Source organism: Dipodomys ordii, unplaced genomic scaffold, assembly GCF_000151885.1.
Source record: "Dipodomys ordii isolate 6190 unplaced genomic scaffold, Dord_2.0 Scaffold3, whole genome shotgun sequence".
Lineage (NCBI taxonomy): Eukaryota > Metazoa > Chordata > Mammalia > Rodentia > Heteromyidae > Dipodomys > Dipodomys ordii.
This window is the reverse complement of record NW_012267219.1, coordinates 6,981,891-6,993,276: the sequence shown is the minus strand read 5'-3', so window position 1 is coordinate 6,993,276 and position 11,386 is coordinate 6,981,891. Positions and strand designations below refer to the sequence as shown.

General features: G+C 41.6%; 1 protein-coding gene across 2 annotated transcripts in view; it reads right to left on the bottom strand.

The window, feature by feature from the left end:
* Positions 1 to 6,349: 6,349 nt before the first annotated feature.
* Srgap1 (SLIT-ROBO Rho GTPase activating protein 1) overlaps positions 6,350 to 11,386 on the bottom strand; it is a 233,201-nt gene continuing 228,164 nt past the window's right edge. For both annotated transcript variants that reach the window (XM_013023272.1, XM_013023263.1), the window contains exons 20-22: positions 10,879 to 11,013; positions 10,407 to 10,746; positions 6,350 to 6,914 (exon numbers count right to left, since the gene is read on the bottom strand). In XM_013023272.1, the coding sequence (XP_012878726.1) occupies positions 6,537 to 6,914; positions 10,407 to 10,746; positions 10,879 to 11,013 (853 nt within the window). In that variant the 3' untranslated portion in view covers positions 6,350 to 6,536. The remainder of the gene's footprint in view (positions 6,915 to 10,406; positions 10,747 to 10,878; positions 11,014 to 11,386) is intronic.

Genomic DNA, 11,386 nt, shown 5'->3' with positions numbered 1-11,386 from the left:
TTTTTTCCCTTTCTTCCCTCCCTCTATTCTCTCTCCATTCCTGACTTTTAGTTAGTTTCAATATACTGACGTTTGAACTTAAGGCCTCATATATGCTCTGTTGGCTATCTTGCTTGACTTATGCTCTACCCCTTGAGCCAGGCCTCCAGCACAGCTTTTTGCTGAGTCCTTTAGAAATGGAGTCTCATAGACCTTCTGGCCACACTGGCTTTGAACTGTGATTCTCCAAATCTTAGCTTCCTGAGTAGCTAGGATTTGATTATAGATGTCAGTGACCAGCATTCAGCTGTTATTCCTTGACCTAGATGGTACCTACTTTTATTTGTTCTTTTCTTTTTCTAACTTTTTGCTTCCTTTTTTTGTTCTGGAGATTGAGCCCTGGGCCTCTTTCTTGCATGGTAAGCACATGCTCTACCACACCCCTAGTTAGTGTGCTTTTCTGTACTGTTTTTAGTTATATCAAAGGTTATTTTTGGTTGGGCACTCAAACCTGTTATTCTAGCTACTCAGTAGGCTGAGGTGTGAGGATCAGTATTTGAAGCCCAGGTGGGGAAAGTCTGTGAGACCAACTCCAATTAACCACCAGAAAACTGGAAGTAGTATTATGGCTCAAAGAAGCAGAGTGTTGGCTTTGAGCACAAGAGCTCAAGCCAGGCCTTGGGTTCAAGCCCCATGACAGACAAAAAAAAATTAATTTTGATTTAAATGTCATTTAAAAAATTCTACATCTCTTGGCAATGTTCAATCTGGCACACAATTGATACAGTTTTGCAAAAGTATGTATTATATATTGCTTGACCTCGAGTGAACTTTTTTCACATTTGAGAAAACATCCATATCTGGGAGTTCTAAAACAGAGTCAATGGTGAAGAATGATCTCTGAACATACTCAAATGAAATGTAAGACCAGCTTGGCAAGTTTAATTTTTGTCAGTGAGTTCCTCTCCAAGGAAACATGTCAACCCCTACGTGTTGAGGGTCACTGTCTTCAGCCTTTCAGCACTCTTCCACTCCTTGGGACTTCCCAGACCATGACTCTGGAACAAACAATAGTTCCTTGGACAAGGCTTGGTGAGTTGACACCTCATTTTCAAACATGTGAACAGAAATGAAATGTTAAGTCAGGTGCCACTGGCTTACATTTGTGATCCTAGCTAGTCAGGAGGCTGAGATCTGTGGATTGTGATTCAAAGCCAGTACAGGCAAAAAAGTCTGTCAGACTCTTATCTCCACTTAGCCACCAAAAAGCAGGAACTGGAGCTGAGGCTCAAGTGGTAGGTGTCCCGGCCTTAAGCAAAAAAGCTTAGGGACAGCACTCAGGCTTTGAGTTCAAGACCCAACAACAGCACCAATAAGTTTCTAATGTCATATTCTTGAGTGCAATCCACTTCTTAGGGGGAAGGGATATAGTGATGAGGAAAATGAAAGCAACAAAGACACCACAGAAAATCACACCAAAGTGTAAGCAGACAGAGGTGACCAGAACTATCGTATTTATTATAAAGATACACCGTGAAGAACAAACCCGACTGTATACTGAAGCCTGTAATGGTACATGCCAAAATGTACAGTACTATACATAAAAGTGCATTGTCACGACAGGTTAACAAAACATTTTTTTTCCAGAACTGTAAAGCCATCCCCCTTTATCTTTGCCTCAGAGAGGAGGGATGAAATGGTCAGAGGCAGTCTAGAGCATGGGGAACACAATGGCAGTCAGCAGTGCCTAGTGGGGTGTGGATGGGTATGAGATGGGAGGATGGGGTTGGGGGGAGGCACTGCTGGGAGAGAAAGGCACAGTCACGTCTACGAGGAAAATGAGACAGTCTGATGATTGAGACTAGAATGCAAGACACACAAGACTGAGCACCAAAGCCCAGATAGGTGGGGACGGAGAAGAGGCGGGGAGAGGGCGAAGAAGTTCCAAAACACGCAGGTGGGCAACAGGAATGAGGGAAAAGAGGACGTGGGTGGGGCACAGATTGGGTAACAGTACAAGAGCAATACTACACTCCTCTAAAATAGAAAGGCACTTTCACATGTACATACTACAGATGTACATTGACACAATTAGGTAACAGTCACAAGCGGGAAGCTACCAGTACTGCAATTGATCAAATGACAGGAAAGGACAATACTGATTTAATTACGTGGGCAAGGAGTCACCCTTAGGTACGCAGGTAAATAGCAGTCTCTCCTGTTACACAGTCACTTACTCTACTTTAAATATCTATAATAGCCATCACACTACACATTGAACTTGCATGAGTGCTCTAAGGTGGGCATTCACATATGCACGGTTTATATAGTTTTCTTTTACTAAACAGTTTCTAAGATAAGCATTATGGAACCCAAGACAATTATTTAAACATACAAAAATCCCTACGTAATTTAAAGATACAGGTACCCATCTTGATTATACCACATAGACTATTGTATTTTTCCAGGAAGTATATTAGGGTAAGTGAAAGCTCAAATTCAGGCTTGTTTTTATCTATTTGTGTCAAAGTCACCCCACATGAAACCCTTAATGCTCCAGCCCAGCTGGAGCTTGGGGTGTTGACCCAGGGGTGGCTTGGAGTAGGGGGTTCTATTTACATGTGGATAGAGCCTTCAATGCTAAGCTGCTTTGTGTCCCAGTGTCTCTGTGGTGAACTGAAAGCAAGATGAAGTCCCAAATGCATCTTCTGCATAACTGGCGTCTTACTGCTGTGGTCAGGAATATGTATCAGCCCAAATAACACGTCTTCTAATGCCCCTTAATAGTCTCATAGGCTACCCCCCACCTTTGGTGGTACTACGGTTTGAATTCACGATCTCCTACTTGTACCATAAACCCAGAACTTTTAGCTTTAGTTTGCTTTTAGATCAGTCTCATGCTTTTTGCCACTACTTCTACTCTCCAGAGTAGGTGGGATTGAACTACCATGCCTGGTCCAAACCATAGGCTTTATAACTTTAGATTTCAGAGAGACTCTAATGAATAGATTATGGTTTCTTCGACTCATAGATTTGAGAAGCTATGTTATTTCTAAATGCTAAGGATAGCACTACCAACCTATCATTTCTTTTTCTTTCTTTTTCCTTTTTTTTTTTTTGTTGGTCATGGGGCTTGAACTCTGGGCCTGGGCGCTGTCCCTTAGTTCTTCAGCTCAAGGATAGTGCTCTACCACTTGAGCAACAGTGCCACTTCCGGTTTTCTGGTGGTCTATTGGAGATAAGAATTTCCCTTACTTTCCTGCTGGCTTTGAAACATGATCCTCAGATCTCAGCCTCCTGAGCAGCTAGGATTACAGGCGTGCCCAGCACTTCTTTCTTATAATTAGATTATAAATCAATTTTAGGAATGGAAAAAAAATACACAGAAAACTCCTGAAGGACACAATTTGACCCTTGGAACTCTATATTCATCGATACTTGTTTATTCTCAGTGTGGTAGGTTAAGTGGGACTTTGGTAAATTACTCTCTGGAAGTCTCCAGGGGCATTAAAAGTTTCTCCAAAACATGTAAAGCTGTGGAAGAGTGGTGTTGACACTGAAGACCATGGTGCTCTAAAAAGTGCCACCTATAACTCCCTTGTATAACTAAAGATAATAAAAAGATAACTTAAAAAAAGTGCCACTTAGCAGTTGGAAAGAGTTTATAAAACACTCCAGGAAACATGCATTAAGTACCTTACTCTCTGCCCTAACAATCTACTCCTCAAGCCCCCCAATCCAAACCAAAAGCTGATCTGGTACTCTATGTCAGTGACAGGTGCGAACATACAGTTCCATTAGCTATAAACACATATGCCAATGTAGGGGGAGTTGGGCAATCTTTCTAGAACCATAGTTTACCATCATTAAAATGATTCTCTCCCTAAACCACCAAGAACACTGCAAAGACCCTTGAACCAGGAAGGAGTAACATCTCCAGAGCTCATTCTTCTTCCTCACTCTCTTCCTTGTGCCTTTCCTCTTCTTGCTGTACTTGTGGTCCTAAGAAAGGTCATGTGCCAGAAGAACCTGTGTAGCTGCTGCTGGCAGCTTGGAACAAGCTTCACAGGATATCTAGATCATTGATGGAGTGTCCATCTTACCTCTGTAAATTCACTAGATGATTGCTAAACAATGGAAGAATAGGTGAGGATTCACTTGAAGGTCACAGCCTCCATGTACAATTGAGAGGGGAAAAATGCTTGGAGGTAAAAATACTATAGGAAGAAATGATGGAGACAGGTAGATAGGGAACAAAGGAAATCCAGTAGGAGTTGTGTCCTGAAAGAAGACACAGCCGTGGAAGCTCCAAGGATCTTCAGCAGCATGTTCTCCATCATCCAAAGGTAGCAGAGTCCTGATGTAAGGGGCAGAGAGGCATAGATGGACATACCAAAGGGAAGAAACCCTGAGGAGGATTGCCAGAGAGATGTCTGATGGAATAAGCTTGAGAAAGTAAGATCCAAAAAAGCGAACATGAAAGCAGGTGAAGTCATTTAAAAACAAATTCAAAACACCTTTGTCTTTCTTGCGCCTTCTCTTAATATCCGATGTTCCCATGAAAGAGGAATCCTCATTATTGTTATTATTTTAACCACCTGGGGGATTATTTAGGAAAGTTTCAACTTCCACAGAACCTTGGAGAGGCTTGTTTAAAAGGTTCAGTGCTATTGAAAACTCAGTCCTGGTGGAGTCTCCGTGACCACTATTTCAAAATGCGCAACAAGAATGGTTCTGAAAACTTTACCATACCTGGACATCCTTGGGGGAGGGGGGAAGGGGACGGAGAGAATCCAAACCACCATTCAATCCATTTTTCAAATTAGGCTGACCAAGAACCAGAGGAAATATTATTTCATTAATCTCTTTGTTCAATAGAATGTCTAGGCTGGAAAACTGAGGTAGAGATCAAAGTAATAATCTTGATTTTAGCATAAATTCGGATTCTTTTCTGCGTGATGCATTCACCAATGGGCTGCTGAATTAAAGCCCACAGGGCACCAACTTTTAGGTAGGCTGCCAGTTTAAACCTAGAAGGTAATCCACGGTGGTCAAAGGGATTTGTGCTGAGGCATCCATTTTTCTTCATGGGGAAGTTCAGTGACAGTGCAGCTGAAATGATCATAGATGTGCAGATATCAGACACTGGTGATTTGTACCTTAGTGAAAATAACTGTATTCAGAATAATTTTTGGAGAGGTGGCTGTGTAGCTCAGTGGTAGAAAGTGTGCTTCACATACAGGAGGCCCTACTTTTAATCCCCAGCACCAAAATGAGACAAAAAACAAAACGAGACAAAAAATTCCACATTCTTTTAAGATTGAGAAGAAATAAATATGGCAAAAATATGGGCGAAAGAAAAACCAAACCTATCTATGTACTAAGAGGGTAAAAAAAAAAAAAAAAAAGAAGGTCCCTATCTGAGCTCAACTGACTAAATTAGAGACTTCAATCAAAGAAGAAAAAACAAGCAAACAACAAAACAGACAAAACAAGACCAGACACTAACACGAAATGAAAAAATCATGGTTCTGACGTGTGACACTGGGAGGGAATTCCTGGGACCATGAGGTAATCTTCCCATGATGGTCTGGCCTCCTCTTATTCAAGTACCATAGCCAGTATGGATTGGCTCAAAGAGAGAAAGGGAGAGAGGAGTTGGGATTTTAAATTTAGGATCATCAGGCCTTTGTGGCCTGAATGAAGCAAGATAATTTAGCTAGAGAAGAATATAGTGATTCTAGGATTCACATCCTGTTTGCTTTCTTTAGTGCCACAGAGGAGAGCCCAGGGATTTAGGAATATTGTGTTTTTGTCCCTAGGCAGTTATTGAAGAACAGATCATTATAGGAGTTTGCAAATGCAGTGGATGGGTTTGGAAACTTTTAGGACCTCATGGAGAGGGTAACATCAATAGCTTTGGAGACAGTGCCATTCTCTCCTTCCCCAAGTTCAGTTCAAGCAACAACTGTGAATTTCTAACCCCTCCCAACAGGTTTAACCTGGACCCAGGGAAATGACTGTTAGGGAGGAGGCCGTCTTTCAATCTATCCAAACCTTGGTCCCACTGGATCATCTCCTTGTGCCAATGGCAAGTCTAGCAGGAATTGGACCTTGGCTTGCGTGGGAGCAGGTACTCACTATCAGCTACCAAATGATGCAGGATCACCTTCCAGCTTGTTTCCCCATGTTACCAACCTGGAACTTGGATTCTCCTGCTTTTAGGAGACTCACTTGGACTACACTAAATATGGAGCAGTGCAGAATGCAGGGAGCAATGTTACCTTCATGACAAGTGGTGCAGCATTGGAGTTTTCAAGTAAGTCTAAGTGATTCTAATTGTCTTTAAAATGACATATGTCCAGTTACTTAAAAAAATTTACAAAATGCCTGTGTTAATTTTAACTAGTCTCAGACATTACATTCGACAACATAGAAAAGCCAAAAGATCTCCAGTTATCATAAGCACAGAACTAAGGAAAGTTACAGATCTTTGACTTTTGTCACTAATCCGTTTTCTCTTTTAAGCCACCTCCCCTAATGACCTTACAGGTTTTTTACATGGTGCAAGACTTGTCTGTTGGACCCTGTGAAGGTGGAGTAGGTCCTATGGTAGGGTTTGTTTTTGGAAGCACAGCTGGTTTCGGCCTAAGGGCTGGGGGCTTCAGCTGCACACCCATTCTGGGTGCCACCATTGGCTTGAAAGTACTCATGGTGTCACTGGAGGAGCTGGTGCTGCGTCGAATCTGAGGCTCTGAGCTCCTGAGGGCAACGCTGTGCAAAGGGCTGAGAGATTCCGTGGAACTGGCTGGGGTGGGAGAGTTTTTCACTTGTTCCAAGGTATCCAGCACCACATCGGGGGCATGTTTTGCCGTACTCTGTCTCTCTAGTTCACGGAGTTCATTCAAAGCAGTGTTCATTGTCTCTTCAATATCCTATTGGAAAATAATCAGAAAGAGAGTGGAGTGATAAGACCACTATATAGAAACCCATATATTTCATTTCAGAGCAGACAGGCCAACCAAGAGTATGAATATTTGAACTTAATAGTCTATAGAGGAGAAGATAAACATAATGCCAGCTCGTGCAATTAGCTTGACTCAAAATGTTCTGGAGCTCAAGATGCCATGGCTCATGGAACCATACATCAAATAGTGGTCATTCTAAGATACCAAGTCAACTTTTGGTAGTCTCTACGTGGCATGCTGACTTATTCATATAGGATTCTATTTCAACTTATAGTAAAGGCTAACTTAAATTCATATGCGGACGTGCTGGAGTGATAGTATCTGCCTGCAATTACAGTACAAGGTGGGAGCATTTGAGCTACAAGATGGCGGGGCTACATAGTGAGAACGTGTCTCAACAGGTCAAAATGAATATACAAATTAAACTAATTTTTAAAAATTAGAATAAATATATTTATTTGAATATCACATCCTAATAATAATATATTTATTCAAGGAATAACTATAAATAGGAATGAAAAATTAGGTTTCATCTACTCAACAAATAATTTTAGAGCACTAACTAGCCTTTGAAGGAGCCTTAGGAGTTCTCCAAAATTCTGCTCCCAGGGAAATGACTGTTATAGAAGAGGCAGTCATTCAATCAGTGAACACATGATGTGAATACACGATGTGAACACATTCATTCTCATGGGAAAATCTGAAGACTAGAGATGGAAAGATAAAGAAGAACAAAGCACATTTTGTGATGGTGATATCATTTTACCAGTGATTATTTTCATATGTGCCCCCAAAATATGAAAATTTCAAGAGAATTTGCCCCAGAATATGTAGAATTGGTTGAATTTTCTTTCTTTCTTCCTTTTTCCTTCCTTTCTTTCTTTCCTTCCTTCCTTCGTTCGTTCCTTCCTTCCTTCCTTTTTAAAATTTTGTGGTACTCATATTTAAACTCAGAGCCTTGTTTGTGTTTGCTAGGCAAATGCTCTACCACTGAGTCATGCCATTCCCAACCTTTTGGGTTTTATTAAGGTTATTTTTCAGATAGGGTCTTACAAATCTTTGCTTGGAGTTGGCCTTGTACCATGGTCCTTCTACTATATAACAGAGATGAAAGGTATGAGTCACCATACTGATTAGTTGAGATAAAGTCTTACTAACTTTTTGCCAGGCTAGTCTTGAATCATGATCCTCCCAATATCATCCTCTGGAGTAGCTAGGAGTACAGGAATACACTAACCATGCTTGGACCAAGTTTTAGCTTTTATGATTTATAAGAAAGGGATTTCCTTATATACAAGACAGAAAGGGAAAGGGAATCATAGAAACAGTGGGACAAAGAATGAACCAATATAACAGTGAGGGAGGGGATAACACTATTCAAAAAAAAATGTACTCGGGCTGGGAAGGTGGCTCAGTGGTAGACCACTAGCCTTGCATGCTCGAGGCCCTGGGTTCGATTCCTCAGCACCACATAAGAAAAAAGCCAGAAGTGGCGCTGTGGCTCAAGTGGTAGAGCACTAGCTTTGAGCTGAAGAGCTGAGGGACAGCGCCCAGGCCTAGAGTTCAGGCCCCACGACCGGACCCAAAAAAAAACCAAAACCAAAACCAAAAAAAAATGTACTCATGACCTTACTGATGTAACTGTAACATAGTCATCACCTTTACAACAAAATTTTAAAAAAATGTGAAGAAAGAAAAAGGGATTTCCTGATTCAAAAGGATTAAAAAAAAACCCTTCTTATTCCTTCCTACTCTGGAGCTCCTGAATCTCTTTTTCTTTAACCTAAATCAAGTTCCACCTGCTTATTATGAGCATATGATGTTATGGATTCCTCAAATCATTAAATTCACCTATAATCAAATATCACTGGCTCTAAATATGTCTCAAAGGGCTTTGCATAGCATTGTAAACAAAAAGAACTCAAAAGGTCAAAGGCCTTATTTATTTTTTAACTAAGGAATTGCACTTAAAATTCATTTATTTCTTAAAAAATGACACCAAACTCATCACAAAATTTAATTTACCCTAAAAAATTCTCTTTCATTAGAATACTCAAAATAGCTTGGGAAAATGTCATATCAGGACAGGTTTCTTTTGGTATTTTTTATTAAGAGGAATCAGTTTTAATATTTTCCTTAATTTCTCATTCATTTTCTTTTCTTTTCTTTTTTTTTTTTCTTCTGTTGGTCATAGGGTCCCTCAGATCTGCAGCCCAAGGCAAGCACTCTACCACTTGAACAACAGCACCACTTCTGGTTTTCTGGAGGTTAATTGGAGATAAGAGTCTCATGGACTTTCCTGCCCGGGCTGGCTTTGAACTGCAATCCTCAGATCTCGCCCTCCTGAGTATCTAGTATTACAGGGGTGAGCTACTGGTGCTGGTCTTCTCATTCATATTCTTTTTTGAGCTGTTTAGGTAGTTTTTAAGTTTCAGTGATAGCTGAAAAATGGAAATTTTTTTCTTTGTGTGTGTGTGTATGTGTATGTATGTGTGTGTGTGTGTGTGTGTGTGTGTGTGTGCTGGTATTTGAACTCAGGTCACTGTCCCTTAGCTTTTTTGTTCAAGACTGATCCTCTACCACTGGAACCACTCTATTCTTAGCTTTTTGGTAGAAATTGGAGATTAGAGTCTCACAAATTTTCCTGCCTGGCAGGCTTCAACTGCTACCCCATGATCTCAGCCTCCTGAGTAGTTAGGATTACAGGTGTGAGCCACCAGTGCCCGGCGTGAAGGATGCTTTTGATTACTCTATTGCCAAATCCTTAAATCTATATACCTTCTTTGTCACTATTTATAAATGTATTTTCTGATATCCTGTGCTATAAAAAAAGAAAAATCCAGGAGGCAAAATGGTAATTCATTCATAGTGTTGCACTTAATTTACTCTGTCTATTTATTTATTTTTTGGTCTGGTCATGGGGCCTGAACACTGGGCCTGGGCGCTGTCCCTCAGCTCTTCAGCTCAAGGCAAGTGCTCTACCACTAGAGCCACAGCGCCACTTCTGGCCTTTTCTGTTTATGTGGTTCTGAGAAGTTGAACCAAGGGCTTCATGCATGCTAGGCAAGCACTCTACCACTAATCCACCTTCCCAGCCCCTCTCTTCTTCTTTTCCCATATTTTCCTGGCTGTTTTCCAATGCCAGGTTTGAATTTCCTACCTGCTGTCTTCCTGTCATATTGCTGTTTAAATCAATACTGGTCTCTTCAGATGAGACAACCAGGCCTTAAAGAATTAGTTATTTTGGATTGGAGGCATTGCTCAAGTGGTAATGAACCCATGTAGCAAGTACACAACCCTGGGTTCAAAACCCCAGTCTCTCCGAAAAGAAATGAGCCATTTCTTTTCTGTCTGGTTAGGTTGATTATATTAAAAACACAGCTATGGAGCATAAATCTTCCATTTTTCTACCCTCATATCCAGGGATTTAAATGTAATATTCCAAGAAAAGCATTGTACCTGAGCAATTGACTCTGGGTCCAGCGGCTTGTGGTCACTGAAGCCTGAGTATTGTCCTGATGACGTGGACCTCCGGATGGGAGGGCTGTCGATCTTCTTGAGAGAGTCCTGCCGGCTGATGTTGGTCAGGCTGCCGTGGCCCGGCCGACGCCTCCTCTCAGGGCTATCATTGTTGAGGCCACGGTTCTGCAGCAGGCCTCGGGGGTGACTGGCTAGGTTTGGGGACCCCAGGTCAACTGAAGAGTTGGAAAGAGTATGCGGGGGATGAAGGGGACAATGGCCATCACTGGTCCTGCCAGGACGTCTCCCTGGAGGGGGTGGTTCTCCTCTTTTTCTTTGTCTAGACATCCATAGAAAGAGAAATAGGAGAGCTCATCACCCTGGGTAACAGTGCGAGGTTGAGGGGATGGTGGCTTCTCACGGTTCCTGGAAAAGAACAGGGCTAGGAGTCTGATTGGCAGACTTCACTTACCTGGCTAAATAACTATCAGAATGACGATCTGTTGGGGAGTTCATATCCTTAGATGAAGACTTGTCTTCAGTGACTGCCCCACTACTGGCCTCACTGTCTGCTTTTTGGCTCAGAGTGTCTGAAAATGTATCATCCCTAAAAAAAGGAGAATTGAGAGTCAGGGTTTGGATGAGCAGAGACAAAGGAAATAAGGGATGACATTTATGAATGTAAGTCTTTCATTAATGCAGCTTTGCATTATCAACACAATGCAATTTTGCTGAGAGCAATTGAAAAGGTCAGATATAAAAAAGGAGTGAAATAAGAATCACTTATAAGCTGGCCACTGGTGGCTCATCCCTGTAATCCTAGCTACACAGGAGGCTGAGATCTGAGGATTGTTTTCAAAGTCAGCCTGAGCAGGAAAATCTGTGAGACCCTTATCTCAAGTTAATCACCAGAAAACTAGCAGTGGCACTGTGGCTCAAGTGGTAGAGCGCTAGCCTTGAGCTGAAGAGCTGAGGGACAG